The sequence below is a fragment of the Vipera ursinii genome, assembly GCF_947247035.1.
Source record: "Vipera ursinii genome assembly, chromosome: 2".
In the NCBI taxonomy this organism is placed as follows: domain Eukaryota; kingdom Metazoa; phylum Chordata; class Lepidosauria; order Squamata; family Viperidae; genus Vipera; species Vipera ursinii.
The window spans coordinates 193,438,644-193,458,292 of NC_139513.1; the positions used below are offsets into that span (position 1 = coordinate 193,438,644).

The 19,649-nt window shown below is 39.6% G+C and overlaps 1 protein-coding gene across 3 annotated transcripts in view; it reads right to left on the reverse strand.

The window, feature by feature from the left end:
• The window catches only part of LOC310634446 (ephrin type-B receptor 5), a 155,831-nt gene that overhangs the window by 16,981 nt on the left and 119,201 nt on the right, over window positions 1–19,649 (reverse strand). For all 3 annotated transcript variants that reach the window (XM_083352836.1, XM_083352835.1, XM_083352837.1), the window contains exons 8-12: window positions 7,582–7,706; window positions 6,139–6,301; window positions 4,533–4,647; window positions 1,981–2,036; window positions 1,775–1,894 (exon numbers count right to left, since the gene is read on the reverse strand). In XM_083352836.1, coding sequence (XP_083208962.1) covers window positions 1,775–1,894; window positions 1,981–2,036; window positions 4,533–4,647; window positions 6,139–6,301; window positions 7,582–7,706 — 579 coding nt within the window. The remainder of the gene's footprint in view (window positions 1–1,774; window positions 1,895–1,980; window positions 2,037–4,532; window positions 4,648–6,138; window positions 6,302–7,581; window positions 7,707–19,649) is intronic.

Below are 19,649 nucleotides of genomic sequence, written 5' to 3' on the forward strand. Positions count from 1 at the left end.
AGTTCAAATCAGGCAATGCAATTCCCTCTTTTATCTTTGAAACAGGTTTTGACAAACTCCAAAGTTTTGAGCACGGATTGAGGTCTTCCAAGGCTCAGCTGAACAATCTATATACACTTTCACAATTGATACAATCTTTGCTCTGCTCTACTTGAGAAAGTTTTTTTTTAATGAAACTTGACAATTTTAAGATGGGTGGACTTCAACTCCAAGAATTCCCCAACCAGCATGGCTGGGGAATTCTGAGATTTGAAGTCCACCTATCTTAAAGCTGCCTAGTTTGAAAAACATATCTAAAAACTCAAGGAGCAACTTACCTGGAAAAAAAGAAACAAGCAAACAACTACACAAAAAACCAATGCTCTAAAGCTCTGTCTTAAACAAAACAGAAGCTATAGTAGACTAGGAGCCTTTTGCCATTCAGGAGGCAAAGAAGGTCATAGAACAAGAAGAGCTCAGTCTTGAACTTCAGCCCTCATAATTTTTTATTTATTGGTTTATTTATATCCTGTCTTCATTGCTTTTACAAATAATTCAAGGCAGCAAACATATCCAAGACACCTTCCTCCTACTATTTTCCCCACAACAGCAAACCCTGTGTGGCTAGTTGGCTGAGAATGACTGGTCCAAGGTCACCTAGCTAGCTTTCATGGCTGAGGTGAGACTTGGAACTCAGAGTCTCCTGTTTTCTAGCCTGGTGCCTTAACCGTTAGACCAAATTAACCAAAAAGACTCTTTACAGGGAGATATTTCTTACCCCTCTACACCTTTCTTATATCATACTGCTTACTTTTCTCCTTCTGCAACTGGCTCTATCCTTTGTAACTCTGGTAATTGTGTATATTTTGCATTGTTGTGGGATTACATCATGAGGAAATGTTTCCCATCCTATTTCAGCAGCCGGTGTGAACTGAATAAAATTCTGCCCCTTCTCAAATAATGGGGAAGGGCTACCTGGAAAGAGTATTCCATGCATTCCTTCATTGTTGCACAGTTCTAGAGATGTGCAGAGCTTCAGATCTAAAGAAAAAAAAATGCTACAATGGGGGTGGGCAATCCCAGGAAAATATGCAGTTAAATTAACAAGCTCTCAGCAGGGTGCAACAAGGGCTTTGAAGCAGGCACGAAAGAGCTGTCAGTGCCTCCTTACCTCAAAGATATATTTTCCTGAGACATGCGAGCTAAGGAAAAGACACATTTTTATAATAGTTTTATTAAAGATTTTAGGTTCAACAGTAAAAATTAATACAAACTGGAAAAGTAGAAGAATGAAAAGAAGGAATAGAAGATGTAGAAACAAAAGAAAAAAGGGAAAATACGAAGAGAAATGGGAAGAAAAATAAGAATACAGTAAAAAAAATGCCTCTTTTTTAAGGAGGCACCAACCATATACAACCCATCTATTTTGAAGCATCTTTTCTGTTTTAGATCTGAAGCACAGCGCATTGTTACACACTCCATTTCCTAGAATGTACCCATTTTTAATTCTTCCAACACCTAAGATGAAGCCTGCACGGTGAAGATGTTGTAATGCCAGTTGAGTGAAGTTCTACTAGATAAATAAAACCAAATAAATGGGAGGAACATCTGACAACTAGGTGGACCCTTATCAACATTGGTAAGTTGCAACCCAACAAAAAAGAGTAGACTGCAGGGTCACAATGAGAGATTTAACTATGTTTTGAGGCTCCAAGTGAGAACAACTGTACTGAAAAATAGGGCTAAGGAGCAAATAAGGCAGCAGAGATTAAATCAGAAAATATTACTTCATTACCTGATCCAATGACTTCCTCTATCTTGACAAAAGATACATCAATTTCCTTGGCAAATTCCCGAATAGCTTCATTGGGGTCTTCATAGGTAGAAGGATCAATGTAATATTTGACCCCAAGGCCTGCGAGGGAGACCACAGTTTCGAGAATCAGTTATGAGCTGTAGAGAAGAGGCAGCTAAAGAAAGGGAAGACTCTCAATCACCTACCCCGAGTGCTTATGTACTGTTGTAGACGATCTGTGTATGGAGTTTCCCGTCTCTTACTGTGGAAGAAGAAAACATAAAAGGAAAACTAAGATAGGATGATTTTATTAGATGCATCAGGTCCAAGGAACTCTTCTAGAGCTATGAAAAAGATGCAGGCAAGAGCAGTCAAAATCATGTTGGAGGTTATAGAAACAATCATAGGATTTTACTTGAAGGGGGAAGAAGATCATGAATATCTAATCATTCTATGTCTGCTCATAGGTTATGCATAGGTCATATTAAATATAACTTCCTTTCAGTGTAAAGGAATCAGAAGGAATGTAGAAACTTACTCACAGTGAGGACAGAGTAGAAAGAGAAAAGATTGTTCACTTTTTTATGCTAGCTAAATCTGAACTTCAACTGACTGATTGTAGGATACAAAATAAAATACTTCACAAAAGGGCCAATAAAATATCAGCATAATACTTTTTCAGCTTCAGCAAAAAAAATTGCACTAAATGACCATTTGATCATCCAATGCTGTGACCGTAAAATATGCCATTGGTTTAGGGGGGCATTGCTGTAATACTGGAAATAATAAGCCACATATTTCTTTATTCAAAATTCTTTGAATTTTTATTGAAAAGCAATTTTAATAAAATCCTAAAGCAGTTTTCAATAAAGATGGAGGAAGTACAGAGGAATAATAAATTAAACTATGTAGTACAAACATAATGTCAGCTAGTCTGATCTGGCAGAGCTTATGATATTCTTAAATACTGAAGGGACACTTGAACCGTGAAGTGACACCAGTAATTCTATTGGGAATTTATATGATAAACAGATGTAACATAGGCTCAATTTGTGCACTTTTTACCATTTGTTCTGATACTCAGAAACACATATTCATTTATAAAGACAATTTATGCCCATATTCCCAGTTAAATGCTATAAAGGGGAGTCCCTGACTATTCACTCGGTGACAACAGTTTATGATACATCTCTAAAAGTTGCATTTTGGACAAGATTTTCAATGCATTGGGCAGAGTACCAAGTAAGGATATGAAATGGGTTTGATTGGAACTCCAGTGTGCTTTAATAGCCTTTAGATTAGATGAATAATTATATCTAGTTTTGAGATTTGGTGATTAAACAAAAAATAGTAACAAATTTCAGTTGAAGTTGGAATGACGATTGGCGCTAAAGACTAAAAGACTCTACTTTCAAATAGCTTGCTTATTTGCTATTTTAAAGAAGTTTTCAACTGATCTATAATAGAGATGGGGATTTTTATTTATTTGGCCAAGTTTGGGGAAACGGGCTAATAGCGATTAGGCCTGAAAGAAGTAGTGACTAGGGAACCCATTGTTTTTTTGACACCCTATTTATTCTATTTTTGATAACTTCTGTCTCACCAAGTGGCAGATTGCTAGGTAAAGGTGAGACAACTCTTAACAGAAATCTAAACTGATTACTTGCAGGGGCTGTTAGAAATTAGATTGGAGACTAAACTTGGAGATTGCCTGCCTTTGAATTATAGCGGAGATGTTTCTTTTTCAGACTTGGAGTCACATGATTGGTGATATTATAATGTCACAAAGCGAGTGGGATTGGCCAAACATACATTATCAGTGGGTGGGTGTGGGGGTTATAGTAGCAACAAATTTTGCACAGGCTTATCTATTTACTCCTTTATCCCCAAAATTGACAAATGTAGCTCATTTGGAGGGAAGGGTAATGTTTAAGAATGTTCTGGCTGCTTTAAACCCCAGCAAAGCTTAATAGATCATTCCATTATATAACATTCCCCTTCCCCTAAAAAAAAGGGTTCAAAGGTTTGTATCTTGGATATTGTGAAACTGCACGTAGGTTGCCAAAAGAAGCCTACATATTGTTTACCCCTTGTTTACAGTCCTCCTTTAAACATGTTAGTAGAAATAGTATGTCTACAATTGAGGACATATTGACCAAAGGCGCTCTTCTATAATTGTAACCCTAATCCTAACCTTGTCATGTTTCTCCAGTTATCTCAAGGTCTGAATATGAGGTCAAAAAAGAATGGTATGCCTTTTTCCCCACACATACCATATTTAATTTAATTTAATTTATTGAGATTTCTATACCGCCCTTCTCCCAAAGGGACTCAGGGCGGTTCACAGGGCATAAATATAAATGACAATACAAAAATTAAAAGGCAATTAAATCAATGCCCAAGTTAAAACAAGAATAATAAAACAAGCCTATAAAAAACCCATGTACCCCCATCAGGCCAGACCCGCTAGTTCAAATAAATGGGTCTTCAACCCGCGACGGAAGGATCGGAGGTCTGATGCCGTCCGGAGCTCAACCGGCAGTTGGTTCCATAATGATCTTGTGTAATACGTAAGACTGCAGGTGATATATATAATATGGGGGAAAATAGCAGACCGTCTCTCCCAATAAGAGTGCTGCGACATAATGGGATCCCTGTTTGAAAGCAGCTTTCCAAACTCATGCTGAACTCCCTTAGCTGGGAGTAGTTTTGTGTTGAAGCAACAATATCTTTACGAGGGTGAAAGCAGAACACCCACCTTTTAAAGACAATGGCCAGGATGGCAATGGCAGCAATTACCATGAAGGCGAGTCCACCCAATGCCGAGCCTACAATAAGTGGCAATCGATCCTGAACCATCTCAGAGCGCTCACCTGCCAAAGAAGGAAGGCAGTCTGTTATCTTCTTATATATAATCTTTATTATTATGAAACCCTCTAATACAGTCTTAACATTCAAACACACTTTCTCAAAACGTTGTTAAGAGCTTCAGACACCGATTGCCCTGCTTCCCTACGAGTGTGTGGAACAGGAAGGGCCATAGTTATGCTGACTCCCTGAGGTCCCCTTTCCATGTAAGGTTTTCCACACAGATGTGGATCCGTTGAGCTAATCCCAAACCTCCATGCAGTCTTGCTTTATCATCTAGCAGAACATAAGAGACCTTTCAAATCTCTCAGCCACTTCTTTCTATTTCTAACACACGTACACACTTCAGTTGTATTATGCCACTTTATTTCATTCATTTTTAATTTTTTTTAAAAAAATCAGGTCTTTTAATTGTCAGTTTTGCCCAAACTCTTCCTTCCTTTCTTCAAAAGTACTTCTACACAGCTGTGTACCTATGGTACATTGGCACCTAGCAGGTGGTACACAACCATCCTAGAGAAGTGGTAGCGGGAGAGGGGAATGAGCTGAACTGGTGGCAGCATCGCACAAGCCTGAGCAAGAGATGGCTGGAGCTGCAGGGCTGTCAGGGCTCAGCGGAAGCCCCAGGATCAGCGCTTCTTCGTGGCTGTCAGGGCTCAGCGGAAGCCCCAGGATCAGCGCTTCTTCGTGGCTGTCAGGGCTCAGTGGAAGCGCCAGGATCAGTGCCAGGCTCCAGCTGGAGCTCAGCACTGATCCCAGCATGCATGCTGAGCCCAGAAAAACCACCAATCAGCTGGAATGTTGTGACATCTCCAGGGTCTTGTGATTTACATTCAGATGCTTGGCAACTGATTCTTATTTATGACAGTCACAGTGTCCCAGGGTCATGTGAAGTGACCAAAAACTGCTGCAACCACCCAGCGGTGGGGGGGGGGAAATAAAAACCAAACACCCCACCCCCACCTTACCCCCGCTGCCAATCCTCAACAGAAATGCTCACAACAATGAAAACCTCGGACAGGAGGAAGAGCACTGCCAGGTGGGCAGGATGATGTCTTGCTCGGCTGTGGGGCACTTTTTTCAATGCCATTGTAACTTCGAACAGTCACTAAGTGAACTGTTGTAAGTCGAGGATTACCTGTACTTCATCACTTTTTTTTTTTTTGGTCATCAAGTTTTTGACACCTTGCTAGGCAACTGGTGGTACTCGGATGTTGCCATATCCTAAAAGCGGTACAATGGGTGCAAAGGTTGAAGAGCCCTGTCTTAGATGCCTAAGTGTCGCCACGTATTGAAATGACGCAACACTTGAAAATACATAAGCAGATGGGGACTCAAGGTATATGTTAGCCTGTTAGGTATGTGAAGTCTATAAAAGGTTTATGAGGCAGGAGCAAAAAGAGTAATAAAAAGAGAAAATTGTTCAAGCAAGTATGAGCGTGAGAGAGAAGTATTGAAAAACCTAGGTTTGGAAACTCAGAAGATGTGTCACTTACCTCCTACAAGAGTCTGGAAATACATCTTTCCACTATATGGCCCATAACCCACTGCTGTCCGGGCTCGTACTTGGAAAGCATATATCTTCCCTGGGCTTAGACTGGAGATGGTGGCCATATTAGTCTCACTGGTTAAGGTGAATGAAGTGTCCTCATCTTCTGACTGGAAACCAATACAGGTTGATCAATAGATTTCCACTTCTTCAACCTCAGCAATGGTCTTTTCTCAGATGCATCCACATTTTTGTTATTTATTTATTTTATTTTATTTTTTTTTATTTTATTATATTAATATACCGCCCTTCTCCCGAAGGACTCAGGGCGGTGAACAGGGCACATATAAAAAATACAAAATACAAAAATTAAAAAAGAATTAAATAGTAGCCCAGCTAAAACAATCAATAACAATATAAAAATCCCCATTAAAACCCCAACATATCCCCCATCAGGCCAGGCCGGCTTGTTCAAATAGATGGGTCTTCAGACCGCGTCGGAAGGAGTGAAGGTCAGGTGCCATCCGGAGCTCGACCGGCAACTGGTTCCATAAAGCCGGAGCGCCCACAGAGAAGGCCCTCCCCCTGGGGGCCACCAGCCGACATTCTCTGACCGGAGGCACCCTGAGGAGGCCCTCTCTGTGGGAACGCACAGGGCGGAGGGAAGTTGACACCAAGTTGATTTAGCCAAGTTCCTTTCTGCCCAAACTCCTGAACTAATCATTCAAATTAACAACTACTTCTGCCTTTATTCTCGAGGATGGATAGCTAAAGGAACAATAAAAATGTTTTGCATGAGGGAAAGGGGAAAAAATGTTCCAAGGATGGATTGCCTGACTCATCCTTTCAGCACAACCCATGGCTTCCAATAAACTCTTAAGACTCTTTCTTGTTATAACTATTATCCACCCCATCCTGGTAACATGAGCACCCTGAAATGAAAATGTGGTGGGCAATAATAACAACGCAGCTCTTTTCCATCACACTAGTGGCCCATTCAGGAAATGAATTTTTTCTGGTCTAGAAGCTACAGAATTTTATCCTTCCCATGTGGGTCCTTTCTGCTTTGTTTATTTCTGGAATGATGCAAGATGAGATCCTGTGGCAGTGGCAGCTTCCCCACTGTTTTAGTAATATAGAAGGGTAGCATGCTCACTTCCTAAGCAGGAGAAGAAAAATTAGGGCAATTCTATTCCAGAATCCCAAATTGATTTTAAAGTCCCATGCCTACTCCCAAAGCACCCGACAACTGTAGATTTCTATGGCTGCTGAGAACTTAGTAGGCGAGATACAACTTTTCTGGACCAGTCCTAGTTTCTTGGAACTAGGAACCACAACAGTTGTAATTATTAAATTTTACTGCGTAAAGTTGCTGTAGATGGCAAAACTGGAACTTAAACCCAAACTCAAATGCTAATTTTTAACTCTGGACTTTTTTTTACCAGTTTACCTTGTCAAAATAGCGCAGTTGATAGTCCAAGATGATTCCATTTGGCTGATCAGGCTGTGGCCAGGACAAAGTGATGCTGCTTGGTGTGCGACTCACCTGATGCATCATAGGGACAGCAGAAGGGACTGCAGTAAAAAGAAGGAAACATTGAAAACAGCTTTTGCTATTAGGGGTACTATGGAGAATTCCAGTTTGCCAAAGCTATTCTCACCCTGCCTGCTTGCAACACAATTGCTACATGATAGGATCAGTTGCTTTTCTAAGATTTGGATCCTAACCGGAAGACTTTAGTGGAACTCAGGATTGCATTTGGCCTGCCAAAGGGGAAAGCTGGCTGTGCCTGCTGCTCCATTGTGGAAAATGACAGGGAAGGCAAAGAAGCAAAGAACATAATTATTTGGCAAAGCACAAATATCCCTACCCTCTGGGATTCAAAGTCCTCCTTCAGAGAATTTGTTCCTTCTGTCTGAGACTAAAAGTTGGCAGTCCTACATCTAAACTGCACAACATATAAGACTGTAAAGTGTATTTGCTTGGGTACAAAATTGTAGACAATTTTAACATTAGCAAACTCTTCAAAAAGTGTGCAACTAATCCATGGTGCTTATGCCATGCTGAAAGATCTCTGACACATCTTTAACCAATGGATTCTAATCAGTAGGCCAAAGCAATTCAGATTAAAGCTGGCCTTGACAGTCATGTTCTACTATTATATGTGTGGCAACTAAAGGTTTTTGAGAGATGGGCTCTCACTGTTAATCTCCATAAGGAAGATCTATTGAATTCACTATGGTTGTCGTACTGCAGTTTTAATATACATACTTAAGTCAATAGTGTAACTCTTTCTGGGTACTCCTAAAATATCCCGGATTGTTTTAAGAAGCTGGGCTGACTCTTTACAGAATTGCCATTCATACATTTCAGGATGCCTGAAAATATTGCGGGACTGTGGGAACTTCTACACATGAGGCTTAGAGTGCTTTTCACAGGCTATTTATGTGAATGTCAGATCCTTCTCAAAGTGGAATATTTAAACCAGAAAGAGAGCCATTTGTAATTCAAATGCACACTTTGGCCAATGGAAGGTTTACATTCACATTAGAAAGCAATTCATGGAGGGGGGAAAAAAGCTCTAAGCCTTTTGCATGAATATATCTATTGTTAATTTGAAGAGGCTTTGAAGGATTTTGCTGTCTTGTATCTGTTCTTTCTTGTTCTTTCTTTACTGTATATTTTTAATATTTGGTTTTATTTTTTTCTTTACTTCACAATATTTTATGCCACCCAATTACAAAAAACTACAGGTGATGAGAGGTGGTGGAGTATATCTGCCAGGCAAAATTCCTGAGCTTAAGAATCCCAGGTGCAAACTGCTTTCTTGGTTTGTAATTTATTGTTTCATTATAACGTAACCTCTTAATATGGCATGTATTGCAAGCCATATGAAATTATCTATCACCTTTATATCCTACCCTTTCTCCAAGGAGCTCAGCTTGACGTAAGTCTGTCTTCTCCACCCTCCTTAATAAAAACTGTTCAGATCTTCAAGAGCCTTCCAAGAAAATCCTCAGTCACCAATCCTTTCTCCATTTTACTCATTGTGAAATATAATCTATGCAATTTAAAGTGGCTATTTTCCAGTCATCCCAAATGTTATTTCTTCCTGAGAATATTCCACTTTTCCCTAGTTTATATTTCTGTCCAACTGGCTCTCATTCTCCTTCTAATATTCATGGCTGTTTTCCTCTGGGAGAGCTCATGTCAAATGTTCCTGGCGGTTGGACAAGGTTTGTCATAGTTTTAGAAAAACTAGAAGTTAATCTGAAGGCCCTGGTGTGAGGGTTTAATTTTCAGATCAAGGGAACGTAAAAGGCGGGATTGTGCATTCTTTTCTATAGAATCTATGTTACGCTGAAATAATGAATGGAATAGTATTGAAATAGTCATAAACATTCTTTTTCTCACTACTGAAAATCATAATCTGTAGCTGACCCAGCCATATTCTCTGTGCAGTCAAGATTCATTTTGCCCACTGGCTGAAAAGTAAGAACTTGGGTTTGTTTGTAATTATTTACTTCTTGTAATATATTAGAAAAATAAAAAGAGGATTTGTTTCCAGCAAAAAGATAGCACAGTTTCTCAGCTTCTTTCTGAAATATAAATATAAATAGTTCAATGATCACACATCCCTAGAACAGGGGAAAGGCTGGGAAAGTGTACAACGTTGCACTATTGGCATCTTACAGAAAGCACAGTCTTGACCAGGCATGTCAAACTCGTGACATCACAGGACGTCGCATGACGTATTGCGACTTTTTCCTCATTGCTCGCAATGGGGAGAGTGCAGTTTCGTCGTGATGCATCCAGCCCACGGGCCAGCAGTTTGACATGCCTGGTCTTGACACTCAAAATACAGATTTATTTTTTTTTAAAGAAAGGCCATTCCATGCATGATTTTTATTTTATTTTTCAGGAAACCATTTCCCTAATGAATTATCTGAATAGACATTTCTGTGCATTTAATCTCAATCCCCATAAAAGAGCCTATATTTCATGATGCAGTCCTATAATTAAGTTGCCAGCCAAGCTTACTGGAGATTTTGTTCTAAAATCCATTTAACACTCCTAAAGAGCAAACTTTCCCACCACCCCCAGGTTATGTTAAATTTCCAAGAAACAGGATTCCATGGAGCATAGCTTACCACCACTGAACTAACATTTACTTGGAAGGAGTAACATGAGAAGGCCAAATATAGAACCACTGCAGAAAAAGAAATTACAGCCTTCCAGTGTTTTGGGGAAAATCTTACATACAATTCTGCGGCCCGAGATCAATACAATTGTTGAATGATTAAGATTAAAATTAGTTTAACTAGCAAACTTGGAATAATGTGAAACCTGTGAACACCTGGCCCAATTGGTAAATCTGACAAGGCCGCAAAATCAACAAAAGGTGCTTATTTTCTCCTCAGTGCTAACAAACATAAAAGGAGTGAGTTTAAGTTTTTTGTTTTGTTTTTTTCAGGTGAACAAGAAGAATTTATTCAGAAGGAAGGAAATCAAAGAGGCTTTAACCAGCTTATGCAAGCATGAACCAGTTTCAAATACTATAAATCAAGTTAAAAGAAAACCAAAAGAATACTGAAATATTTCATGGTACTTCTTGTTTTTTATTCTTCATCTTGACAAGAATGCTTTTATCTGCTAGTATTTTTATAAAATATATGCCATTTTTCAAAGGAATGAAGATATATCAACACATTCTTGATCCAAGGAGTTTCTTATTTGTGATATACTGGATTAATTTAAATATACCTGGAGCTTGGCATGAAAACGATCAAGATATTTCTTCGCTGTCCTCACATTTTTCTGAATTTATTCTTGTATATCTCAAATGAGCAGTTGTAATATTTTGTTTTAAAGCTGGCAATTACTTTGCAGTTCTGGTCTGTAAGCAAGTATTTTAAATAGCTTATACAGTACAATATACAATATAAGATGAAGGTTTTACTGTGAAAGAGGAAGTGAAATAAAGTAAATGTAAACCATACTTAAATTTTAAAATGTAAAAGTAACATCAAGTAGAGTGGAGTGAAGTAAGCCTACATAAAGTTTCCACTGATTATATCAAACAAGAATTTGGTGCCAAATCTGTATGAATGTTTTGGTTATATGTAAAAGAAGTTAAAATATTAATGATTATGCACATTATAAATGCATATATACTAGAAAATGTCATTTTAATACTCTTTCAGAAACAGAGCTTTGTTCCTATAAAAAAAAGATCATCACATCCAGATTCTTTTTTTTATGAAGTTCAGATTTCTACCGTCTCATTTCTATGTAAAATATATTCTTAATCCTTTTATGTATGGTATCAGACAGGAAAGGCACATATCTTTTTTTAAAAGTCCTGCATCCATATCAAAATGCAATAAATACCACCTTATTCACTCTCAATATACTGCAGATCAGTATCTCTTTCTCTCCCCTTTGTTAGGTTATTGTTATAGGAAATCCTCGACTTCCAACCCCAGTTGAGTTCAAAATTTGTTAAGTGAGTTTTGCCCCATTTTCTGACCTTTCTTGCTACAGTTGTTAAGTGAATTACTACGATTGTTTAGTTAGCAACACAGTTGTTAAGTGAATGCATCTTCCCCATTGACTTTGCCTGTCAGGTCGCAAAAGTTGATCACGTGACCCCAGGACAGTGCATCATAAATATGCCAAGTGGCTGAATTCTGATCACCTGACCATGGGGATCCTGCAAATGGTCAGGTGTGGAAAAACAGACATAAGACACTTTTTTCATGCCGCTGTACCTTCGAACGGTCATTAAATGAACTATTGTTAGTTAAGTTTATACTTAACAAAATGAAATACGTCTTCTGTAGCATTTTTGTACGTCTGTACACATGCACAGAAAGAGGCTGGTATGCAAATGCCCACGGTTGTTACGTCGCTATATGAGGTGAGGAAAAGAGCACAGAATTGATGAGAGAGAGCGAATAAATCCAAAGGGAGAGAAATAGGAATAAGCCTTCGCTACCAAGGGCACATTTTAAAGCTGAATTTCCCCACCTTTTGTCAAAGGACCATTGCTCAATGGGAGAGCACATACTTTGAGCCTGGCATCTTCTGGCCCAGCTCTCTGATGCCCTGCACAGCCCAAATCCATCCAAGTAAAGGATACCAATTTGGGTGGATGAGGCAACGGATCTCTTAAAAGAATGCTTTCTCCCTAAATTTGAGAAGTTTAATTTAATTATGAGCAGATCATACCAAAGGCTACGACTTCTTACATTGCGTGCTCAGCAGACACACACTGCTGGTGTAGCCTTGCTTTATATTCATGCCACATTTAAAAGAACAGGAGCAGCATTTTCAGCAAATGGGGCAAGTATCAGTTCCGCAATTAAGTCTGGAATTTCTTCATACTTTACTGAAGGCAACTTGAGTGGAATACTCAGCAAACAGTCTGCGGTGAAAGAACAATGGAGTGAAATAGGGTAGAACTACTCATGCCTAAAACTCTACTCATTTCAGTTCTAAGAAAAAAACAAAAAAGGAGGCTCTGTACAGGACAACTAATGCAAGTAACTTTAATAACAGATGTCATGACACAGTTTTTTCTAACAAGGGCCATTTTGTGCCTACCTACCTACCTCACTGGAGAAGAGCCTAATGCTGGGAAAGATCGAGGCCAATAGAAGAAGGGGACGACAGAGAATGAGGTGGCTGGATGGAGTCACTGAAGCAGTAGGTGTGAGCTTAAAGGGACTCCAGAAGATGGTAGAGGACAGGAAGGCCTGGAGGAACGTTGTCCATAGGGTCGCGATGGGTCGGACACGACTTCGCAGCTAACAACAATAACTTTTTTAAGTAGGTACTTTTTACTTTTGAAAACTAGGTAGTGCTTTTGTAAGAGGAGGTGCAATGGCTCAGCAGTTAAAGACCCTGAGCTTGTCAGCTAGAGAGCTGATAGCCTGAGTTTGAGATCCCAGCTACATGCACTAGGGTGATCTATCTATCCATGCTATCACAAAATGAACATATTTGGAGCACAGTGTATCTGATTGCAAAGGTCATGATTTTGTACATAATCTCATGACAGCATTAATACCGCTTCTGAACTGTTGAAGGGTGATGCAGATAGGCAGTCAAACCGCATCCATGCACCCACTCCTGGGAGAAACTAGCTTGTGGATCTGCAATCAAGCAGACTTTGCTTAAGCCTCCACAAGAATTTTATTCCCAGGATCAGTGGTGTATGTCTGCAGTACAACTCTAGAATTCATTTTGTAAATGCCATATCTCTTGAATACCAAGCATCATCGTTTGTCTCTACTCAAACTTTTATACTTTTACACAGCACTAGTAAGTTCTATATGCATTGGTATGCAAACTCTGTGCCTAAAAACACTTCAATAATTAGCTGCCATAAACCATCTCTGAATATCTGCAGGTTCTCAGTGTGAGCCGGCTTTTTTAATAAAAAGATCAGTGATGGCCTGCCTTCAGTTTGCTGTTTATCACATTAGGGATCATAAACTTTAATAAGTGCCTCTTGTACCACAGTCAAGAAAACCAGATGGTAGTTAACAACTCAAAAGAAATGCAATTGAAGAATGGCTAAGAATTACTAATGATTAGCTTTACTTACTTCCTCCATTATTTGATTACTCTTGGTCATAGCAAGAGATATATTCTCTTTCTCAGGCCCTCCCACCCACCCCCAAAAAGGCCTATCATGGGTTTATTTTTACTTTATTTCTTTTTCACTGCAGACCTGCATATCATGTGATGGCTGTTGTTGCTCTTTCCTATAACATATAGGCAGCTACTACAAGGTCATCAGCTTATACATTCACTTCTCCATGTCCCTGGCTGTCAATAGCAGAGGAGTTTTCAATGTTGCAGCAAAAGTAAACATCTTATATATCATGGAGGAGAATTGACTCAGATGTTGCTATTTTCAGAAAAATCTCTTCGTCTTCTTTTAATTTTTATTCTTTTTATTATGCAAATTACCCAGAGTTGTCTTGAGTCAAGTGATCCATAAGTTCAGTAAGATGACAACTGGATGGGTGGATGACATAGATGGATGGATGGATGGATGGATGGATGGATGGATAGATAGATAGATGAGAGATAGATAGATAGATAGATAGATAGATAGATAGATAGATAGATAGATAGATAGATAGAAAGAAAAAGAAAGAAAGAAAGAAAGAAAGAAAGAAAGAAAGAAAGAAAGAAAGAAAGAAAGAGGATTCTTCCAGCATTTATAAATATTCAAAATGCCTCCCTTCATGCAAATGTCCCCTTCAAAAGAATCATATTATTGGTGAGGCTACATTATTATCACTGAGATTAAGGAACCATTAAGGATGAATTACAATGACTTGCCTAGATCCAGGCCAATTAGTCTGCCTGTGGAAGAAAAGAAGTTGTGATTATGTGGCTGACTAGTATACAGTATAACTATTTCCAAAAACCATGTTCAGCAACATTATACCAAAGCCTAAAACAAATTGGAAGAATAAGTTACATATTTAACAATTTCATACTAACTATCGTATTCCTCACTCCCATATACATGATATATGTTAAACATAGCCCTTTAATCACCAGTAAGGAATGACTCAGCCCTGGTTAAATCTGCAGTATAGATTCCTGGAAATATAAAGTGACATTGTTTACATTATACCAAACACAAAAAGCCAATACAACAAGGAATAAATCATGATTTTCAGCATAACCGAATGGAATTTGAATGCGTGAGGAAAATAATAATGCACATAAACAGCACCACTCTGCTGCTTATGCAACTCCCATGGTTGCCCATTCAGACATTAAACTTTATCTGTTCTAAGCATTAACTTAGATTCTGCTTACACTTCAGGAGTACTATCGCTGTCAAAAGACAAGTTCTCTATTTTTTGCCATCTTTAGTGCATTCAGAGGAATTCCAGAGACGTTTGAATGAAGACAAATGATATTTTGCTAGAGGTACATGATTAAGCGATGGGCCAGCATAAGTTGCAAACTCCTGAACACAAGGAATGAGAGCGCTTCTGATTAAGCCACCTCTGTCCTACAAAAAGACAAACAAACAAACAATGCTGGGACTTAAGTTCAGAGAAGAGTATGTATTCAGAACAGAAGGGGGTGGGTAATCCTATTTGTGATGTATGTAAATATTTCTATAGGAGAATCAATTATTTATTTCAAGATTTGGCAACACACAACCTCAAGGAGGCTAAAAACAGTCATTTTTGCAGCTCTTCTGACCATGCCTCATGAAACCAGCAAGTCAGCGTCCTGCCATTTCAAGGCAGGAAATTCATGGCAATGATGGGGTAAACCCTAAAATATGTCCACCCCAGAGTTATAAAGATAAAACAAAAAACCAGATCCCCAAATACTGTACATTCTTTCTTGTAGGTACATAGGTCTACCCCCTTTGCAGCTCTAGGCTTTCCAAAAATGGTCTACATGGCCCTTGACCATCTCCATGACTTATTATTGGAGAGATTAAAAAAATATTTTAAAAGCACACAGCATGAAAAAGCATTATGAAATTCCTAGTAGGACAGCACATATGGCTGGTATGTCATGTTTACCTTGGTGGGTTACAATTCAGTCTACATGATTAAGCAATATATCATCTGTCTGATTCCTTCCCTCCCGCATCTGTATATCCCAGCCAGCCATATGATCAGATGTAGCTAGCCACTCTGTAGCCCCAGCAGTAGTAAAACTCTGTGCTGCTCTCTCTGTGAATGGAGTTTTCATTGATTTTAAGCCTGGGAACAACTGGAATGTAAAGAGATAGCAATCACTGGGAATATGTATGTATACATGTATGTATGTATATATGCATGCATGTATAGATTGTGTGCCATCAAGTAATTTTCAACTCACACTGATCATTAGATAGTTTTTCTCCATGAGGGAATATCAATCAAATTTTTATTACAGTCACAGACCAGCAAATCAAAGCATTAAAAACAAATGACATTAGTAAAAAATAGAAATAAAAGACAGGCAGAACAATATATTGCAATTGGTGATGAATTAATAGTGGGGAGTTAAAGTTTGCCTAATTGTACATACAGTATAGCATAATTTGGCGAGATAGTGTTATAAATTGAAACTGTGAGTCCTGATAGAAGATGAAGTATAGCAGGACGTGAGCTATAGTTTTAATGGCCCTTGCCCACAGGGGCGCAGTCTCAGCTCATACGCTTTTTTTTTTAATTGGCCCACCAAAACTGTTGTGGGAAGTGTGTTCCAGCTAAGGTTAATGTTCTTCGTATTTTTAGGATGGTTATTTCATATAAATATCTCACTGCTTTAAAAGGGGGAGTTTGGCTGCTCAGATAGACATTTTTGGGAAGAACAGCCCAATCTTGTTGGATTTCCAGATCTTTTAATACAGGGATGTCAAACTCAATTTCATTGAGGGCCGCATCAGCATTGCGGTTGCCCTCAGGGGGCCGGGTGGGTATGGCCAGGATGGGCGTGGCCTACTGGGTGGGTGTGGCTAGAGTGCATATGGCCTACTGGGTGGGCGTGGCCAGCTCTACATCATTCACATCAAGGGTGCCTATGGGGGCCTGGGCAGGAGTGGGAGAGATCTGAGGGTCTTTGGCAGGAGGAGGGTCTCTGGGCCAGGGCCAAGGCAGTGGGGGCCGTTCCCTCACTGTTTCTAGGATGGTTTGGTGGGCCACATGAAACCACTTTGTGGGCCGGATCCGGCCCCCGGGCCTTGTGTTTGGCATGTCTGTTTTAATACATTGTTTAAGTGCATTAAGTATATATTCATACCCCATCATTAGAAGCAATTCCCTAGTCCAGGGGTGTCAAATTGCCAACCCATGGGCCAGACATGTCATCCAGAAGCCACGCCCACCCCATTGCCGGCAATGGCAAAACTGTCCAGATACGTTGCGCAATGTCACATGACGTTGCGAGTTTGACATGTCTGCCCTAGTCCATGTGGGCATATCTATGCAAGTCTTAAAATATAATTGTTAAATAATTACATATGCAGAGAACAATATTGTGTGTGTATGTGCATGTGTGCATGCTCCTTCAACTTTGTATTGAGTCCTAGCGACCACTTGGACAAGTCCCTACAGTTTTCTTGGCAAGAGTTTTGGAAATGGCTTGCCATTGTCTGCTTCCTAGGGTTAAGAGAAAGAAACTGACCCAAGGACTCCCAGAGGACTTCATGCCCATGGCAAGACTAAAACTCAGTTTCTAGCATGGTGCCATAATCACTAAATCAAACTGATCTCGTAGAAAACAATATTAGCTTTAATTTAATTTCTGTTCTGTTCTGTTTTTAATGTGACCTTTTTAATGTGACCATGGTTTCTTTCTCATGCTGTTCCATGTATAGTTCCAAATTTGATATGGCCTCAGCTTAAAGAAAGTTGTACCCATTTAGGTTTGCTGTCCCACTAGTAGCTTTACATCTGACTGTCAATAAACAGATTATAAATGTAGACATTGATATACATGAGGTAAATATAATGCACTGTATACAATGGGGGGGAATAGTATTTGATTTCCTATCAATCAGCAAGATGTCTGGCTCTCAGGTGTCTTTTATACAACTATTGAGCTAAGATTAGGACTATTCTCTTAAAGGGAGTGCTCCTAATCACAGCTTGTTACCTGTATAAAAGACACCTGTCCACAGAAGCAATCAATCAATCAGATTCCAAACTGTCCACCATGGCCAATACCAAAGAGCTGTCTAAGAATGGCAAGGACAAGATTGTAGACCTACACAAGGCTAGAATGAGCTACAAGACTATCACCAAGTAGCTTGGTGAGAAGGTGACAACAGTTGGCGCGATTGTTCGCAAATGGAAGAAACACAAAATAACTGTCAATCTCCCTCGGTCCCTAGGGCTCCCTGCAAGATCTCACCTTGTGGAGTTTCAGTGATCATGAGAATGGTGAGGAATCAGCCCAGAACTATACGGGAGGATCTTGTCAATGATCTCAAAGCAGCTGGGACCATAGTCACCAAGAAAATAATTGGTAACACACTAGGCCATGAAGGCCTGAAATCCTGCAGTGCCCACAAGTTCCCGCTGCTCAAGAAAGCACATGTACAGGCCTGTCTGAAGTTTGCCAATGAACATCTGAATTATTCAGAGGAGAACTGGGTGAAAGTGTTGTGGTCAGATGAGACAAAATCGAGCTCTTTGGCATCAACGCAACTCGCCATATTTGGAGGAGGAGGAATGCTGCCTATGACCCCAAGAACACCATCCCCACCATCAAACATGGAGGTGGAAACATTATACTGTGTTTTTTCTGCTAAGGGGACAGGACAACTTCACCACATCAAAGGGACGATGGACGGGGCCATGTATCATCAAATCCTGGATGAGAACCTCCTTCCCTCAGCCAGGGCATTGAAAATGGGTTGTGGATGAGTATTCCAGCATGGCCATGACCCAAAACACACGGCCAAGGCAACAAAGGAATGGCTCAAGAAGAAGCACATTAAGGTCCTGGAGTGGCCTAGCCAGTCTCCAGACCTTAATCCCATAGAAAATCTGTGGAGGGAGCTGAAGGTTCAAGCTGCCAAAGGTCAGTCTCAAAACCTTAATGACTTGGAGAGGATCTGCAAAGAGGAGTGGGACAAAATCCCTCCTGAAATGTGTGTAAATCTGGTGACCAACTACAGGAAACATCTGACGTCTGTGATTGTTTTGCCACCAAGTACTAAGTCATGTTTTGCAAAGGGTCAAATACTTATTTCACTCATTAAAATGCAAATCAATTTATAACTTTTTGGAAATTCATTTTTCTGGATTTTGTTGTTGTTATTCTCTCTCAGTGTTAAAATAAACCTACCATTAAAATTATAGACTGATCATTTCTTTGTCAGTTGGCAAACACACAAAATCAGCAGAGGATCAAATATTTTTCCCCCACTGTATCTGTCTTATACTGTATATCTGCCTGAGACAGTAGAGGGCAGTGGGGGAGGCATTTATGATATGGAGACTCTTTGTGGCTTAGCAATCAGAAATTGTTCATGTCTGCTTTACTGGTTACATATTAATGAGTTTGTCTATGCATTAACTGATGAAAACCTTTCCCTAGCACATACTTGCCTGCTTTTTCTGTATTTCCTAGAGCAAAAGAAATATCCTAGCTCTGTTTTCACCCAGGCTCATGATTATTCCCAAAGATTTCTTACTGGTTATTTTCTCAGCCTGGCTTGCTTTAAGCACCAATGCCTGTGAATCTGAACTCGTCATCCCAGATTGGCAGTTCTTCTAGCTAGTTCTCCAAGTCCCACAGCCCTGACTCAAATGTATATAAAGGACTCTTGGCAGGCATAAAGCAGGCTCCTGTGTCTGCAAGAGAGCTGTGGCAGCTATCTCTCATTTGAAAGGCTTCATTGATTTTGTAAATATTTCTGCATTTTCTAACAACCATATCTGATTGACTTGGTACATTGCTCTGGGGTTCAAACTGAAGTAACCATTAAGGGAACATTCACGTACTAGCTTGTATCTTGCACATGGGGC